The sequence below is a fragment of the Sapajus apella genome, unplaced genomic scaffold (genome assembly GCF_009761245.1).
Source record: "Sapajus apella isolate SASKATOON/1434 unplaced genomic scaffold, GSC_monkey_1.0 scaffold90, whole genome shotgun sequence".
NCBI classification, from domain to species: Eukaryota; Metazoa; Chordata; class Mammalia; order Primates; family Cebidae; genus Sapajus; species Sapajus apella.
In genome coordinates, this window is record NW_022437030.1 from 1,705,439 (window position 1) to 1,724,277 (window position 18,839).

Here is an 18,839-nt window from a genome sequence, read left to right on the forward strand (position 1 = left end):
GGATACATGTACAGGTTTTTTATACAGGCATACTTGTGTCATGAAGGTTTGTTGTGTATTCGTTATTTTTCCTAATCTTTTCCTTCCTCCCATCCTCCACCCTCCAATAGGCCCCAGTGTCTGTCGTTTCCCTCTTTGTGTCCATGAGTTCTCATCATTTATTAATAGCTCTTACCTATAAGTGAGAACATGCGGTATTTGGTATTCTGTTCCTGTGTTAGTTTGCTAAGGATAATGGCCACCATCTCCATCTGTGTTTCTGCAAAAGACCTGATCTCATTCTTTTTTGTGACTGCATGGTATCCCAGAGTGAAGCCTTTTTAAAACTCATTGAGGTTGTGGCTGAGTGTGGTGGCTCACAGGTGGTGGGGAGGGGGTCACCTGAGGTCAGGAGTTCAAGACCAGCCTGGCCAACATGGCAAAACCCTGTCTCTAATAAAAACTATAAAAATTAGACAGGCGTGGTGGCAGGCACCTGTAATCCCAGCTACTTAGGAGGCTGAGGCAGGAGAATTGCTTGAACCTGGGAGGCAGACATTGCAGGGAGCCAAGATCGTGCCACTGCACTCCAGCCTGGATGACAGAGCAAAACTTTTACCTAAAAAAAAAAAAAAAAAAGTTGACTAGAGGAAAAAGAACTAGCCCAACCCTGGTTATGTAGGGATTGCTGGATATAAATGGACAATGGTATTCGCTTGCAAACCAGGGTGACCACGTGTCCAGATGGGGACACTGAGACTCCAGGCAGTTAAGGGATCCTCTTGAGCAGAAGTTACATACATTATTAAGTCATGATTAGGAATGACTCTGCCCCATTAAACAAAACAAACAAACAAAAAAACCAACTTGATTTTTTTCCCTACAGAGGAATCAGATGCATCTTCCCACTTTTAGAGAAGGCTGTGAACTGTACAGTCTTAGGCAGAAGGGTTGACTTTCCCTGGGTCTTGGCCCTTCAAGGAGGGTGCCCATGGAGCCCAGAGGTGCAGACAGACTCTCAGTGGTCTTGGGAAGATTGAGCCCCATCATCTGGTACCAGGGCCCTTGGGCCTCCCCATGCTACTGACAGGCTGAGCCCCCCAGGACAGACACAGGGAGCAGCTAAGCAGTGAGTCCTCCATGCATCAAAGGCCCCCATCTCAGCCCTGCCACCCCATTAATACACCCCAGGAATAGAGCTAGGTTAGATGAAAACTTGGGTTGCCCTCCTATTCTAAGAGTCAGTAAGGGCTGGAGCCAGAGTCATCTCCAAAGTGCAGAAACACAGGCTTGGGAAGGGTTTTCCAGAGCGGAGTGTGCACTCAGCTGGCCTCACACGCTGGGGAGAGGAAGCAGAACACATCCCTTAGGATACGGCCAGACCCTCTTCCCTGACCTCTCCAACCCCAAGAAACTTATGATTCCTCTAAAGCTCCCTCTCGGAGCCTTCCTTTCCGTTTGCTGTTTCCCTGTGCGAGTGCTCTCTATCCATAGCAGCCCTCCCTAGCCTGGTTAGCTCCCTTCTATCCCATCCGCGCTTCCAGGCTCTGATTTCCCTGCCCTGTGAGGCTGTCAGCCTCCACAGTGGCCCATTCCAGCCGACATCTAGTATGCAGAGGCAATGAACAGAGGGTGGTAGACATCAAGGCATGAATGACTGTTCAGCCAGCTGTGGATCCCTGAGCCATTCTGTGGAGGGTAAGAGTGCTGCTCTCAAGAGTGTGGAGGCCTGCGTTCAAGTCTTTGCTCTGCTGATCACAGAATGGCCGTGCCTCAGTTTCCTCCTCTGAGACATGGGATAACCATTCTTGCCTACCCTGCTGGGCTGCTATAGAGATGGATTCAACTGAGAAGATGCTGAGCAGCTGTGGCTGGGACTGGGGGTCCCTGCGGAAGACGCCTGAGAACAAAGCGGCATGGCTTGGGTCTTCAGTCTGGGAAGAGGCTGTGGAGAAGAATGGGGTCCAGGCCCATGTGTGGCATTTCATGTTAGGATGGGTTCTCTTGAGCAGAAGTTACATACATTATTAAGTCATGATTAGGAATGACCTCAGCCCTGGCCCCTGACACAGATTTCCCTGGTGGTCTCTGTGATACCGGGATGCCAAATTCCAAAGGGGTGGTTTGGGCTGGGGATAGTAATTCTGGTAAGCTGGAGTGCTCGAAGGTCTGGGATGGACTCCACCTCTGCAGAGGCCAAATGGTGGACGAGGGCCTTCTCTAGCTATGGCTTGTGCCTCTTAGAGCCAGAGTACTCGGAGGGAGAGACCAGGTGACTGGCAGTCCCGCTCCATCATCCCCACCTCTACGGGTGTGAGATGCTCTGGCTGGCCCTCAAAGCCAGAGTTCCTGGGCTGGGGCTGAGGGGTAAACCTGGGAGTGTCAGACAGCCAGAAAAGGCTCACAGAGAAAAGAAACCCTTATCTTCGGGGCAGGCCGTGGAAAGAATAAATGTGGGAGTCCAACAGCTGATGGTCATGGGCAACCCAAGCCAGCCGGGCCTCTGTCCACACTGTGACTGAGACACAGGGCTCTCCACTTGGTGGTCTCCTCCTTCCCTGCTCAGCGGTGTGGCTGGCCCTGCTGGGCTCTCAGGCCCCTAGTGCCTGTGGGACGGTGACCAGGGTTAGTGGAGAGTGGAGGGTAGGGAGAATGCAGGTGCTGCTTTATGGAAAGAAGCTTGTAAGCTCAGTGAGTACCAGCCACTCTCCCTCATCTCCTGCAGAAATTATCCCCAGATGTAATTAAGCCGGCTTCTGGCAGGAATTGAGGATGCACAGCTGGGCCAGGTCGGGAGAAACACCGGAAGCCAAGGCCAGCCTTGCTGGCACTCAGGAACCAGGAGGGAGCTGGATGGGTCCTGGGCTCCCCGACTCCATGCACCACTCTTTGTCCTGCCTCTGTAGGGCCTTGGATTTGAAAACCACCAAAGGTCAGATGAGGCCCTGAGGGACCCTGATTAGAGCAGCATGTATTCTAGGGGACATTCACTGGCCTGGGTGCAAAGGCGCATTCCTCACTGTGGGACTCAGGATGGGAAGGACTCTCCCAGGAGCAACGCCCATTTCTTAGGATTCAGTCCTGGTTGCAACCACTTTTTAGTAGGGAGTTGGTTCTCAACTGTGAGGGCACACCAGATCACCTGGGATTACCAGAAAACATGGATGTCAGATTCTGATCTCCCAGGTGTGGGGTGTGGCCTGGGCAGCGCTGCCCTGGGGGATCCCAATGCACAGCTGGGGTCGCAGACCACCAGTTCTGAGGGCAGTGGCACTAGCCCATTACAGATGAGGGCCTGAGGCCTTGAGAGGCTGTGTAACTTTCTCAAGGTCACAGAGAGGTCGTACGGGAGCAGGCGATGCTCTCACCCCACAGGCTGGCTGGGCATGGGGCCTTCAGGAAAAGGGCCATTCTGGCTGTTCTCTCCCTTCCCTGGCACTGTCCCCTGCATGCAGTGGCTGCTCAAGATCAGGGATGGAGGAACCCCGGAGGAGCTGGGAAGGCGGAGCGTCCAGAGAGGATGAGGGGTTTGGGCCCCACCCCTCACCAGCTGGGCCTCAGGTCTCTTAGCCACACAGTGGAAAGAAGTGTGGGTGCCCAGCCCTTCTCAGGGTGGAGGCGTGAGGTGCCAGGGGTCCTGAGGGGCTGGCAAGGGGAGAGGGGCCTGCTGGCATTGAGAGACACCCTGGTTTGGGGAAGTCCCGTGAGCAAGTCAGCGTGTGCAGCTGCTGGGGGCCGGCTGCAGGAGGCCCTCTCCTTCCTGCTGCCTGTTTTGGTGGCTGAAACCTTAGACTGATCCAGGAGCCAGACAGGCGGGCAGACAAGAGCATTCTTTTCGGGGGAGGCCTCCTCCTCCTCTTTTCGCTAGGAGCAGGGAGGAGGGGAGGACAGGGCCTGCCCAGGCCTGACCCCAGACTGGGTTTCGGGATGTGGGGCCAAGCAGGGCTCCCTGGGGACTTGGGGCTGAGGAAGGAAAGCCCCAAAGGCTGGAGTCTGTGGTTTGGAGTCCTGCGACTCTGGGAGCTGAAGCCACCAGGCAGGAGGGGGTGGAAGGGGGCTGGTTCAAGAAGGCCTAAGCCTCTGGGGTTTTGGCTCCAGCACTGGCTATGGGTACTTCTGCTCTGTTTCTGGGCAAATCGCTGCCTGCCCAGCCCATTTCCCCAGTGAATGCCCCCAGCCCTGGCACCCTCGATGTGGAGGGGATTACAGCCTGAGCCTGGAAAAAGGCCACGTTCAGTTTCCAATCAGCATCAACTTAGCTGTGTTTCCCGAAATGAAGCGGAAAGCGGCTCTGATGCATGCACGGGCTCACTCCCGACAGAACTTCTGCAGAACTGGTCAACTTCTTTTAACAAATATGCTCTTGGCAACCTCCCGCAGGAACAGGGCTGGACACAGGCCCACAACGCAGGAAGTGGGGAGGCCGCTTCCTTCCATAGCCTCCCCGTGCCCTGAAGACTGACAGCCTTGACCCAGGTCTGTTATGGGCCCTCAATTCTTTTCCCTGAAGGGTGGAGGGATCTTAGGCGCCATCCTGGCTGCCGAGTCACCTCTGGGGCAGCTGTGCCTTTCAGGGAGGTGGGGCGGCCCACTGGAATTCAAATCCTAAATCCTGGACATCTTAGCTTGAAAGCAAGTTCCTGAGCATCTCTGTACCTGAGTTTCTTCCTCTGCAAAATGGAGATAATAACAGCAGCATGTCAGGAGTGTGGTCAGGATTAAAGGAGACAGAAGCTTGCCGGGCACATGGGTGGTGAGGGCGTGGCGCTGGCTGCTGGGCTCAGCTTTCTTAGCACCCTGCGGGCAGGCAGTGGCTGCATCCACTTCCTCCAGGTGCTTTCTCTGTTGATGGCACCCAAGGGACTCTCCTGGGTGCATGCCTTGTTCAAGGAATAATACCCTCTCTAGACCACAGGTGGACTTCCCATGGCCCTACTGAGGCACTGCAAGAAATTTAGGCCCTAACCTAAGCACCCTCATCGTTGGCCCATAGCAACAAAGGAGTGCATTCAGGACCTGGAGTTAAGAGCCAGCTGATGGGGCTGTGGGATGACCTGGAAGGGTGGTGAATAGGTATGTAAGCATTCGCAGGGTTGTTGATCAGAGCCCCAATAGCAGCCATCAAGTGGGGCTCTGGGTTGGGCACAGTTCTAGGCACCTCACGGGTATTTACATGCTTACTCCTCATGTCACGCTTTAAGTAGAAAGCATTATTAAGCCAATTTTACAGATGAGGAAACTTAGTTTCCTTAGTTCCTTCGAGATAAGGAACTACGTTTCCTCATCTGTAAAATAGGCATAATAAAATAATGCTTATTTACACTTCTGAGGTGTACAGAAAGTCAAACTCTAAATCAACAGTGCTGGCATCTGCCCAATTAGGAAACCGGGCAAAAGAACTGCTGTCAGGGGATTGAAGACGCAGCGGAAGGTTGCAGAGCCAAAGTGGCAGGGTGCAGCTCGAGCACCAGGCTGAGTTCTCTGTTGAGGGGCCCCAGGCCTGAGTTTCAAGTTACTCAACTCCAATGGTGGAGTATGCTGGTTGGCCTCTCCCAGCATTTTCTGACTGGGGTGGACGCTCCTGAAGCCCGATTTGCGCATATCTGTGGGGCCTTTTCTACTCCATCTGCAAATCCTTGCTAAAGACAGTAACACATGTTACTCAAGACTCTTGATTTCAAGGGATGTAAATCCAACTGGAATGGCCAGCTTAAGCAAAAAGGGAAGTGTGTTAGAATACTGGGGTGTGGCGACATCCGAGGAAGGGCTTTCCTGGCAACAGGAACCTGGAGCTCATGCTGCCAGGAACCTCTCTCATGTCTCCGCTTCTTTCCTGCCATAGGCCGGCTTCCCCCAGGGCAGAAAATGGCTTCTGAGAGATCTGGGCCTGGCATCCCGCGATTCCCACCACCAAAGGAATTCCCCAGGAGTGACTCGGACTGGGGTAGCTTGGGCCGGGTGTCTGCCCTGGCCAGGAAGCCTGAGAGCACCTGGTACGCAGCCCACGCCAGGCGCCCCTCCCTGGACCCGTGTGCCCAGGATGCCGTGTGCTGGAGGCTGGCAGAGGAGGGCGAAGGGAGTGGAGTGACCCCAGCAGAGCACCAGCCCACTTTCCCACACTGCAGGGTGGTGGATTCCTGGCCTCTTACTGGTCCTGCTGCCAGATGCCGCAGTCAAGAAGGCACTGTCCTCCAGTTCACTTAGGCAGACATTTATTGAGCACCTATCGAGTGCAAGGCTCTGTGCTAGGCGCCGTGGGAAATACAGAGAACACAGGCGGTCCTTGCCCGCGAGGAGCTCACAGTCTAGAAAGGGCAGCAAGACACAGTACACGATCAGCGGCGGTGGCACCAGCCAGAGCGGCGAGTGCCCAAAGCAAGACACAAAGTGCTGTGTGATCACAGAACACCATGGGGCTGCTTCCGGCAGAAGCACTGGACAAGGGGATGAGGAGGACTCAGGCCGGGCCTTTCAGGAGGGAAGTCATTTGGGAGAAGGGCATCTCTAGTGGAGAGAAGTCCAACTGCAGAGCCTACAGGTCATGGGAAACGTGTGGCCACAGGGAGCGTTTGGGTGGGACTAAGTGGACAGTCAAATATGGCTGAGAGGTGGACAGCCATGGACATTAAGCTCAGGGGCTATGAACTTGGTGCTCTGGTCAAACAGCCATTGCAGATCACTTTGCAGGAGGGGTGACTAGAAGTGTGTTTCTGGAAGGTAAATCTGGCCGCACTGCAGTGTCTGGACGGTAGAGGGCAGCGCTACACGGGGCTGGCCAGTCAGGGCTCACCGCCCCTGGGTGTCTGAGAGCAGGGGCCAGCAAAGCACGAGGGCAGAGCAGGGAACCTCATGGAGGGTGGGTGTGGAAAGAGGGAGGGTCCCTGTGCAGGCTGTGGTTCTAGGGAGCCTGAGGATGCCATGGGGCTTCCCGGTGGAGTGGGAAGTACACTCCTGAAGGGCAGGGCCAGAGGTCACTGCAGAGAGGGGACAGTGGGGAGAGGGACAGTGTGGCCCTAAGGATGAGTGCAGTTTCTCAACATGTGGTCCAGGGATCATCTGCACAGGAACTGCCCAGGGAACACGCTCAATTGCAGATTCCTGGGCCTTCCCCCATAACTACTGGGTAAGCATTTGCCGGGTCATGCCCGGTAACCTGCATTCTTAACACCAGCTGGCCTCTCCACCAGGAGCCCCACAGGTGGGGCAAAGTCTGCAAACCACCTGCTGAGGAAGAACAGGGTGTTAAGGACTGGACTTTAGGCAAAAAGACAAAAAGAGTAAGAGAGGTCTGGGAGTGAGAGAAGTGGTGAGAAGCAGGGAAGGTCTGGTCAACAGAAGCACGTGCTGGGGCTGCCACATATACCAAGACAGCTATAGCGCAGCCTTGCAGGCAGGCACCGGGCTGTCCCCAGGGGCTGCTCTCAGTCCACTTTCACTTGGTGGTCGAAAGACACGTTTGCAAACTGAGAAGTGGAGAGTGAGAGATAAGGGGAAGCACTAGCAATGAATGGAGAGGATTCTTCCGGGAATCAGGCTGTTTCAATCTAAAACATGTGAGATGCGTGAATCAGGCTGTTTCAATCTAAAACATGTGAGATGTGTGGCAACGCTAGGGGATGGCGGGGAGAAGAGAGTTTCTGTGTGTAGATCTGAGTCTTCCCTCACATCTCACTGTATCACAACAAGTCTGCATGGGCATGAGGCCAGCTGTCCCCTCACTGCTTTCGAAAGCCACCCAGGCCTGAGTCCCAGCCACACAGCCAAGCCTGCCTAGCAATGCTAACCTGCTGTCCAGGACGGCCCAGATACCTTCTGTCTCCTGACTGCAGGAGAAGTGACTTTTCTGCTCAGACTGCTTGAGGAAAAGTCAGACGAGACAGCGGCCTGAAGCTTAGGGAAGAATGTAGGCCCGGAAATCACCTGGCCCCTAGGAAAACCTCTGAGCATCAGACATCCCGACTGTTGAATCAGGGTAACATCTCTGCCTTGCCAACTACTTTCTGTGGATGCCCCGAAGCAGAAGAGCTTGAGCAGTGGACAGGGAAGCAGCGGATGGCACCGCTGCAGGAGGTAGACAGGCTACAGACACTTACGCAGCAGCCACACTGAGGCTAGTGCTGGAGGAGGCTGAGAACCAGTCATGAGTGTTTTTTAATGGTTTGATAATTTGGGTTTTTAAATATTAAATTTAACTAAACCTGAGGGGTTTTGGAAGGAATAATTCCATCTCATATTGTAACTAATGAAGGGAAGTAATGAGCTCTTTTCTTATCCTTCCTTCCCATAGCCAAGAAAGGGAAAGGGGACAGGCTGATCGCTCCAAAGCAATAGTCAGAACACAGACTTACAGAAGCCAAACGTCAAGGGTCAAGTAGCTTCTAGAGCTGTGAGAAGTGGTGACCCCCTCTGCCTAGCCAGCACCAGCCAGCATGGTGGTGACTCAGCCTGGCAGTCAGGGCATCTCCTGAGTTTCTTCTCTGAAGCAGAGGAGAAACAGTTGGGTCAGCCAGCCTGCTGAAATGGACCGTGAGAAAGAAGGCCAGAGTTGCTGCAAGACAGCCCCAGCCCGCACACCTCAGCTGTGCTTTGAAAACAGGCGCAAAGCTGAGGCATGGGAGCTGTGACTGAAGTCATCCCCCTGGCTGGCCTCATCTTTTACCCCTGCTTCCATAGCTGGGTGACTTGGCCACTGGCCCAAACAACAGACAACCAGTTCCGTAACAGGAGGCGTCATGGAGGCATCTGAGAGGAAGATGACTGAAGTACAAGCCTGGCCTCCTGGAAGGCTCTGGATTCATTCCTCGAAGGATGCAGCGATCAAACAAAACCAATAAACAGGCCTGGCGGGAGCACTCCGGGATGCTGCCCAGTCCCCTCACTGTGAACAAACCAGCACTGATTCCTCAGCCTCCGCTCTTCGGGGCCAGGAGAGAGACACAATCCACAGGAAGGCAGGAAGCCGACTGTGAGCAGCCTGGGGACGCAGGTGTAAAATACAAAGCCCTTTGAAAGTTCAGACAATAAGAGTAAAGATGTTAAGATTGTCCAGGAAAAGAACTTCACTGACACTGCATTTGGATAACACTGAAAACAGACAATATTAAGATATCAATTCTGAGAAAGACTCACAGGGAAGGCTGTTGAGGACACCAGAGACAAACACAGGGAAAATGAATTACAGGGTCTCTGGGACCCCCCACAGAAGCTACTAATGCTATTTATTGGCTTGGGTCATTTTTGAGAATAGAAAACCGTTTTTTGGCAAAGCTGTACAAACTCTACATTGGGGCATCTCCTGCAGTTGCGGACACAAGATGGCCACACTGACAGGGCTCTCCATTCAACTTCCTTTAGTGTTCAGAAGCTAAGATGTGACTTCCAGAGCTACAGGTGTGTGGAGGCACTAGCCTGTAAGCGTATTGAGCCCTGGCTGGGGAGACTGCTGCTTGCCCGGCCACGCCTCAGCTGTGGCTGTGGGCATGCCCGGACAGCGAGCACACTGGGCCATCCCCTCTAGCGCAGGGTGGAAGGGGAAGAAGGGTGGGACTCCATGGACTCCACATTGTCTTCTAACCTTGGTATTCTGTTGAGTCCAACCTTGCTCTGGTCATTCACCACAGCTAGGCACCAAGTGCCATCTAGTGGCACCGCAGGTCCACTTTCACAATGCTCCAAAGACCCTGCAGAACAAACCAACTCCTACCCACTCTAGCTCTGGGGGTGAGGGCAGAAGAGGCTGGAAGGGGGAGCACACTTCATGGTAGTGACAGGACATATTCATCTCAAGAAAATATACTTTAAGAGGTCTTGCTTTCCTTAAGAAAGCAACTCTTTTTTTTATTTTTTTTTTATTTTTTTTTATTTATAAAGGCTAACCATATCCATTTGTCAATATTTTCGGCTTTAAGGAAAATAGTTTAAAAAACATAAAAAGGTAAATACACTCAAGAGTAACTGCTATTAAACAGTTCTGAACAGGCAGAAAATGTAGACTTTCCTTTAACAGAAAATGTTAAATCTGTAATAGCAGCATAATTTATATATAGAAAAAAGCTGGTTTTGAAAACCCAGATTTATACACAAAACTTTTTTTTCTATACAACTGCGTTTACACTGGGAAATAAGTTTCTTCACATTATGTTCATTCCCAACAGGTACAGGTGTGAGCTTGAGTTTGATCAGCCAGCCCTGAGCGCAAGCTTCTCAGCACAATCTTCAATCCAATACCATGGCAGAGAGAGCGTTTAGATCTTTCATGTATGGGTGGGCCACCAAGATCTGGTCAATTTTCAGTCTTTGCTCCGAGTCAGGGAAGATCTTCAGAAGGGCTTCCCTCAGCTCATTGGTTTCCGCAGAAGATCTCTGAGCTGGCATGGGCAGGTTCTGCTGGAGATTGGGGAGGGTCGGCAGCAGTGGGAAGTGGGGCTGCTGAGGGAACCAGTGGCTTGAAGGTGCTCCCTGAATCCGAGTTGGAGGCTGGTGGCTGGTGCTGGCTGCCTGGGTGCCAGGGACTCTGAAGCTGGGGTCAAACATGCCCACATTTGGCAGGGCACTGAGTAGGGGCTGCATATCTCTGTGAATGGAAGCGAGTCCTGGTGAGTTGGGTTATAAGTAAGTAAGAAATCATGGACATACTTTAAGTATCTGTGGCAGGCCTTGAGGCTTAGGATGCCACTCCCTGGCTTCCAAAGGCAGGATGAGAGACTGAGGTGGAGGTGTGACATCAGCTGCCCACAGAGGAGGGATTCCACTGATGAGATCTCCAGGCATGACAGGGAGTGAGCACGCTCCATGAGGGAGCACCACCCTCCCAGGTCTGCTGCTGTGAGAACTGACCCCATCCAGCTGTTTGGCTCTAACCAGGGTGGCCTTGAGAACTTTCAAAAGGTTTAACAGGGTCTTACTCTTCTGAAGATTTTGATTTTGTGCAGGACCCTGGTTGACAGAAATGAGAAGGGACTCCTTTTGGGTAGACTGGCAGCCCCCACTGACTCAGTCTGGATGAGGTGTGGGTGGATGCCCACACTTGTATGCACATGGGTGTGTGCAAGTATGTGTGTGCATGGAGGGCATCTGTATCATTCAAAAGCCTCCCACTGGACTCGACCTGCAGTTGAGAAATAAGGCTAGCTGAAGTCTCCCCATCTTCAAAAGCTCAACTAACTTCAACAGCCCCTTTCTGATGGAAGTGATTCCCAACTTCTTAACCAATTCGTGAATAGCTCTACAAAGAGCCACGAGGTGAGAGGGAAAGGGCAGGCAGGACTGACCCCATGCCAGGTTGCTCAAGGAGTGGGAGGAAGCAGAGAGCTCTCCTTCTGGTAACTCTAACCCACGGACCTGACTGATGCTCACACATGGGGCTCAGGCCTGAAGCCCAGCAGGGGATTTCCAAGTTCAGATGTGGGGAAGGAAACCGAGATGGTCTGATGTGCAGCAGGTGTGGAAAATGGCTGCCATTCTCTTCATGTGGTTACAGAAGCATGGCGTTTGGGAATTAAGTCCTCATCTGTGTCATAAAACCCAAAGGCTCAAAAGAAATATGATTCACAAGACCAGGGAGTTGAAATTGTAGTGGTCTCCTAGGTAGAAGATACTACCGTGTGAAAAAACCACCATCACCACCTGCCACTGAATCCAAACCACAATTCCCAATGGGAACCCGTTCCAAATGGAAAAGATCAGCTGGAAAGTGTGACAGCCTAAAAACGCTGGGAGAGCTGTCTATCTTCCTCTCAGCTTAGACCCCCATCCTACTCCCATGCAAATATCAGCTGGGGATTCACAGAAGTGCAGCCTGTTTTAGTTTTAAAAAAAGAGTAAACATCAGTCATGGGGTCATATGATCTGCCTGTTAGGTTTGCAGGAATCTTTTACGTTTGTTACCTAAGAAACTACAACAAAGAAAACCTAAACTACCAAATCATTTTCAGATAAACACAGAATACTGGCTTTTCCATTCAGTGAAGGTAGAAAGTAATGGTCAGTTCCCCGAGGCAGTGATTCCTGAGCAGTAAGTAAATTAATATAAGCATAACAGGTTCAAAGCAAATGACTTTAGAAAATGAATATAAAAAGATGTTCATGCATACAAAATGAGCACAGCAGGCACTGATAGTTCAGAGGGAAAGCTCTCACACATACATGATGGACCTAAGTGGTATTCACTAGGCTGGTAAGTGACCACCAGCTTGAAAATCAGCTTTGTCTTTTTTTGAGACAGAGTCTCAGTCTGTTGCCCAGGCTGGAGTGCAGTGGTGCAATCTTGGCTCACTGCAGCCTCCGCCTCCTGGGTTCAAGCAATTCTCCTGCCTCAGCTTCCCAAGTAGCTGGGATTACAGGCAAGCGCTACCACAACTGGCTAATTTTTGTATTTTTAATAGAGCCAGGGTTTTTACCATGTTGGCCAGGATGGTCTCAAACTCTTGACCTCAAGTGATCCACCAGCCTCGGCCTTGCAAAATGCTGGGATCACAGGCGTGCACCACCAACCTGGCTAATTTTTGTATTTTTAGTAGAGTCAGGGTTTCACCATGTTGGCCAGGATGGTCTTGAACTTCTGATCTTAAGTGATTCACCTGCCTCAGCCTTGCAAAGTGCGGGATTACAGGCGTGAGCCAATGCACCTAGCCCTGGCTTCGTCTTTTTAAACCCACAAAAAGGCTGGGCATGGTGGCTCACATCTGTAATCCCAGCAGGTAGATCACCTGAGGTTAGGACTTCAAGACCAGACTGGCTAACATGGTGAAACCCTGTTTCTGCTAGAGATACAAAAAATTAGCCAAGTCTCGTTGCGCGCACCTGTAATCCCAGCTACTTGGGAGGCTGAGGCAGGAGAATTTCTTGAACCTGGGAGGTGGAGGTTGCAGTGAGCCGAGATTGTGCATCATTGCACTCCAGCTTGGGCAACAAGAACGAACCTCTGTCTCAAAAAAAAAAAAAAAAAAAAAACCCCACAAAAAAACAAACACTCACTGGGATGCTTGCTACATTAGCTTCCAAATATATGAAATCAGCACTAAATTTAAGGCTTAAAAAAAAAATTTGGCCAGGCACGGTGGCTCACACTTTTAATCCCAACACTTTGGGAGGCTGAGGAAGGCATATTGCTTGAGCTCAGGAGTTTCAGACCAGCCTGGGAAACATGGCGAGATCCTGTTTCTACTAAAAATACAAAAAAAACAGCTGAGCGTAGTGGTATGAGCCTGTGGTCCCAGCTACTCAGGAGGCTTAAGGTGGGAGGATCACTTGAGCTGGGGATGGGGAGAAGGAGAGGTGGGCAAAGGTTGCAGTCAGCTGAAATCATGACACTGCACTCCAGCCTGGGTGACAGAGCAAGGCCCTGTCTCAAAAAAAAAAAAATCTTTTTTAAAGGCCATTTTTAATCTATAAAGATAGCACCTGCATTAAAGCACAAAGAATTGAAACAGATTTTTTTTTTTTTTTTTTTGAGACGGAGTTTCGCTCTCGTTACCCAGGCTGGAGTGCAATGGCACGATGTCGGCTCACCGCAACCTCCGCCTCCTGGGTTCAGGCAATTCTCCTGCCTCAGCCTCCCGAGTAGCTGGGATTACAGGCACGCGCCACCAGGCCCAACTAATGTTTTGTATTTTTAGTAGAGACGGGGTTTCACCATGTTGCCCAGGATGGTCTCGATCTCTTGACCTCGTGATCCACCCGCCTCGGCCTCCCAAAGTGCTGGGATTACAGGCTTGAGCCACCGCGCCCAGCTGAAATGGATTTTTTAATACAAGACAATCTGAAAAAGGCAATACCTAAGGCAGACTTCCTTCTGAAGAAACTCCTCTAATCGAGGTCCACTTCTTCCCAGAGGATCATCGGGAACCATAAATATGTCCCCCACAAATGTGTACTGCAGCAGCCTGTAACACAGAACACCACGAGGCTGAGAAACAGGGTCCTCACTGCCCAGGGCCTGCATAAGGATCCCAAAGCAGCAACCTGACGCCAAAGCAACGGTCAGGTCAGCCTACAAATCTTAAGATTGCACAAATGCTTAAAAGTGGCAAAAACACCCAAGTCTAACCCTTTTAATTTTTCTGTTTTGGACACAAATAGAATAGAGTTAGAACATTTTATCAGCCAGCCCTTAAATTTCTCATCAAGACTTCCAGATTTTTACTGAGTTTAGGAAGCAGCTTCTTCTACTGTAACTTTAATATAATTCTGACAAATAAGATTTAAAGACTGTCAGCTTAGAACACAAATGCTGAACAAAGGTTTAATTTTTTAATAAAACTGGTAATAAATGTGTCCATAAGCAAACCCACTGAAAATAATGTTAAATTTAAAAAGGAAAACAAAATATGAATAAAAGCAATCTTAGGTATTTAGAGCACCATTTATCCTATCAGGGGAAAACAGAAAATAAAATAATTTTTTAAAGTCCAAATGCCTGTGCTTGTTTGTCCAGGTCTCTTTTCTGCCTTGTTTTTGTGAATGCTGAAAGCAATGGCTTGGCTGGAGAGCACCTGTCTTAACTGCATTTAAACCCTCCATGCATACATGGATGAGTGTCCAATAACTACTGACAATGAGCCCAGGGCAGAGGTCCAACAGAAACATGCCCTGTAAGATTAACAGCTCATTAACTGTGCCCAGAAGGTCAAAGACCAATTCTTGGTTGAGTTATCAACAACAGCTTTTTAACAGGATAAGGTGCCAAAATGCCCAGTAATTAACTCTCACCTGGACATTCATAACACAGAATCTTTAAAAAAAAATCTAATAATTTAGGAAAATATAAATACCAGGCAAGGTGCAACTGTGGAACGCCAACAGAGATAAATATCTAGTTATACTAGCTATATTGCTAGTTATACTACATATTAGTTATACGTTGTGTGAGGTCTATTTACTTTATGTTTTAAGATTTCTGGCCTACATGACTTATCCCTGGCATTATCACAGACTCTTGCTTTCTGTTTTAAATAAATGGTCAGGTGATATTTGTTAACAAAAAGTCCTAGAAGCCAGTGCCTGCTGGTCTGAGGGCATTTTTCAGCAGTGGACACATTCACAGTATTATTACAAATGAAAAACAGCAGTGAATGTGAAACTCTTGACCATAATTTTGTTTTATTCTGGATATCTAAAGATATTTTCAATATAGATGATTAAACTATGACTGTAAAAACCTCAAGAAAAGTATCAGATTTTAAAAAGCAGAAATATTCTCTCCTGACAACCAAGAAATGAAAACCCAGTCAGGATACATTGCTTTCCGTCCTTTCCTCTTTCTATAATCACATCATTTCAGAGCTGGAATCCCAGCTGCCATGAAGTTCACTCTTTCACTTCACAGCTGAGTAAATTAGGGAGGCCGGTAGTGCTCCATCACACTTAACTGTGGCTCCTGCTTCATGCAAGAAAACTCTGATGTCCTAGAAGGCTGTGGTGGGAACAGAGCATGCCCACGCTCATCACTGCCAGCTGGCTTTCTGCTCTGTACTGGGCCCCCGCTTACCTGGAGGGGCCAGCCACCTAGGAACTGGGAGTACAGCACAGTCTTATGATACTTTGGTCCCCTATATTGCCTTCTGTGGGGCCAAGGAATACAGAAAACAAAACAAACAAAATGCACACAGAAACAAGCAATTAAAAACAAAACTTTTCTGACCAAAGAAACAGAAGAAAATATTACCTTTTTGTAATAATTTCTCTCCAAGAGACCGATTCATTCACAAATTCTCTGAAATTATCATTTGTTACAATTATGCCACCAGTTTTGTCCGCTAAGTGTAGTAGAAACCTATGGTAATATAAGAGAGTTTAAAATGAGCAACAGGCATCCTTGGCTCACAGAAGCCATGTTATAAGAAAACAAGAGAAGATTTCCTCTTCATAGGAAAACCATCAAAGAATTTAACCAAGGCTAGGCCACAGAAAAGTTCAGCCCCTATCAACTGAAGATCAATCAGAATGGCGAATGTCTCTAAAATTATTAGCGTGATTGTAAAATAATTAGATTTTTAAAAAATGATCTCAACTATAATTTATTCAAAAGTTATATTATCAGTAAACAATGTTAATAAGAATGCATGAGGACCAGAGTAGAGAATGAGACCTGAGAAGCCTGATAAATCATTATTCAGATTTAAGTTACAAAACAATAGTATTTTGGTTCTAAGATTAGCTGCTTAGTATAGTCCGCCTTCCAGTTCTTTTTTCTTTTTAAAAATTCATAGGTTCAAGCCAAGTGTGGCAGCTCAGGCCTGTAATCCCAACACTTTGGGAAGCCAAGGTGGGCAGATCACTCAAGTCTAGGAGTTTGAGACCAATCTGGGCAATCGTGGTGAAACCCCGTATCTACAAAAAATAGCCGGGTGTGCCCTGTAGTCCCAGCTACTCAGGAGGCTGAGGTGAGCATAAGCTGAACCCAAGCAGTTGGAGGCTGCAGTGAGCCGAGATCGTGTCACTGCACTCCAGCCTGGGTGACAGAAGAAGACTGTTCCCCAACAAAGATTCATAGGTTCACACTGCTCTGATTTAAAAAGAGGTATCTAGAACTGCCATTTTGTTTAGGCTAAGTTATAGATTCACTCAAATGGAAGATATGACAGGATACACGGTGATGAAAAAGGGGAAGGATGAAACAGTAAAGAAGACTTTCATTTCACTGGAGATTATTCATGCTCAGACTCTCTTACCAAGTGATCTGTGAAGATAATGTGAATTTTATTCCTTAAGTCAGGGTGACTGCATTTGTCTAAGGCAATGTAGACAAAGATAATAAAAAATAAATTAAGGGAATCACTGGAATTAAAGGTACAAACAACTGCTTTTACTAGCAGTGATGAATACTTAATAGGGATTAAAAAAACAAACCTCATTAGTTTAAGAGATCTCAGAAAACCTTGCAAAGTAATTATGATTTAGTTCGTTGGCTTTATTAAGTAACATTTTACAAATGATTTCTAAATGGTCTGAGTTCTAAGTGGTAATGTTTGCCCAGAACTACTAATAAAAATAGGTAGTAAGGCTTCTGAGTGCATGTACTATGAATGAGAACATACATGCATGTTCTCTAAAAACCCCAAGAGTCGTATCAACCAAGGAAGAGCTTAGTCTGCATACTTGTGCATGGGTTCCAATGCTGCTGGTGTGAGAATGAAGCTGCTATGTTAGAGGACCTGAGCCCTGCAGAGTCCCTGTCTGTGTCAAAGGGCTGAGCAGGAAGTGTCCTTCCATGCCGCCTTCCAGTACCTCTCACCCATCTCCCAGGCACCCACATATGCTATCCTCTTTCAGCTCTTCCATGCCACCTGATTCTCACCCATCAGATCTGGTCTTGCATACCAGCCTGATGCAGGGTAAGGGACTGTCAATGAGAAGGCCCTTTTGGTGAATGAATATATGTCTGCTGTAGTCCCAAGCCCTCCATACCCCTACCCAGACCCTCTTTTCATCTCTTACCCATTCGACTATCATTCACTAGCTTGGGTCACAAGCTAAACACAATCTTCAATGGGGCAGTGTTTTGGTGGAACACAGGCAAAAACACCAGGGGAGCTGTCAGTGCTATAAGCCAGATGAAAATAAACAGGGCAAATGCAGGAGAGAGAAGAATAAACAGCTACCACTAGGTTCCCAAATATTACTTGCTACTAATTTCATATCACGAGGAGGATTTTAAAAACAGGTCCCATTTCCATTGGTTAAGTTTAGAACCTTCTCTTATTCAACCACAGCAAAATTCCCTTCTGTTGCTTATGCATATGTCTTCTCAAAATTCCTTAGGGCAGGAGGTGCATCTGAATCATACATGTCCCCAGAACCTAGCTCTGTGTATTAGATTTGGTTAGTGCTCAATACAATAAAAAGTTTTTAGAAAAAAATTTAAAAAGGGCCAAGCACAGTGGCTCATCCCTGTAGCCCCAGCACTTTGAGAAGTCCACATGGGTAGATCACCTGATGTCAGGAGTTTGAGACCAGCCTGACAAACATAATGAAACCCTATCTCTACTAAAAATACAAGAATTAACTAGGCGTGGTGATGCATGCCTGTAATCCCAGCTACTTGGGATGCTAAGGCAGAAGAATGGGTTGAACCTGGGAGGCGGAGATTGCAACAAGCCAAGATTGTGCCATTGCACTCCAGCCCAGGTGACAGAGAAAAACTCCATTTCACAAACAAAACAAAACAAAACATTTAAAAGGTACAGATTAAATCTTGGTGACCCAGATGCACTAGTACCTGCTTCCTGAGTCATATGCCAAGCTAAGAAATGCAGCTTATAGGCTGGGCATGGTGGCTCACTCCTGTAATCCCAGCACTTTGGGAGGCTGATGTGGGCAGATCACCTGAGGTCAGGAGTTCAAGACCAGCCTGGTCAACATGGCAAAACCCTGTCTCCACTAAAAATACAAAAATTAGCTGGGCGTGGTTGTATGTGTCTGTAATCCCAGCTACTCAGGAGGCTGAGGCAGGAGAATCCCATGAACCTGCAAGGCAGAGGTTGCAGTGAGCCAAGATCGTGCCACTGCACTCCAGCCTGGGCAACAGAGTGAGACTCCATCTCAAAAAGAAGAAAGACGCCGGGCGCGGTGGCTCAAGCCTGTAATCCCAGCACTGTGGGAGGCCGAGGCAGGTGGATCATGAGGTCAAGAGACCGAGACCATCCTGGTCAACATGGTGAAACCCCATCTCTACTAAAAATACAAAAAATTAGCTGGGTATGGTGGCACGTGCCTGTAATCCCAGCTACTCAGGAGGCTGAGGCAGAAGAATTGTCTGAACCCAGGAGGCGGAGGTTGCGGTGAGCCGAGATCGCGCCATTGCACTCCAGCCTGGGTAACAAGAGCGAAACTCCGTCTCAAAAAACAAAAAAAAAAAAAAA

The 18,839-nt window shown here is 48.9% G+C and overlaps 1 protein-coding gene across 2 annotated transcripts in view; it reads right to left on the bottom strand.

Moving 5' to 3' along the window:
• Positions 1–9,180: 9,180 nt before the first annotated feature.
• Positions 9,181–18,839, bottom strand: part of N4BP1 (NEDD4 binding protein 1) — a 73,541-nt gene continuing 63,882 nt past the window's right edge. The window contains exons 5-7 of one of the 2 annotated variants that reach the window (XM_032255639.1): positions 15,644–15,751; positions 13,755–13,862; positions 9,181–10,552 (exon numbers count right to left, since the gene is read on the bottom strand). In XM_032255639.1, the coding sequence (XP_032111530.1) occupies positions 10,195–10,552; positions 13,755–13,862; positions 15,644–15,751 (574 nt within the window). In that variant the 3' untranslated portion in view covers positions 9,181–10,194. Of the gene's footprint in view, positions 10,553–13,304; positions 13,411–13,720; positions 13,863–15,643; positions 15,752–18,839 lie in introns of those variants that run through there. The other variant, XM_032255640.1, reaches the window with a different exon arrangement.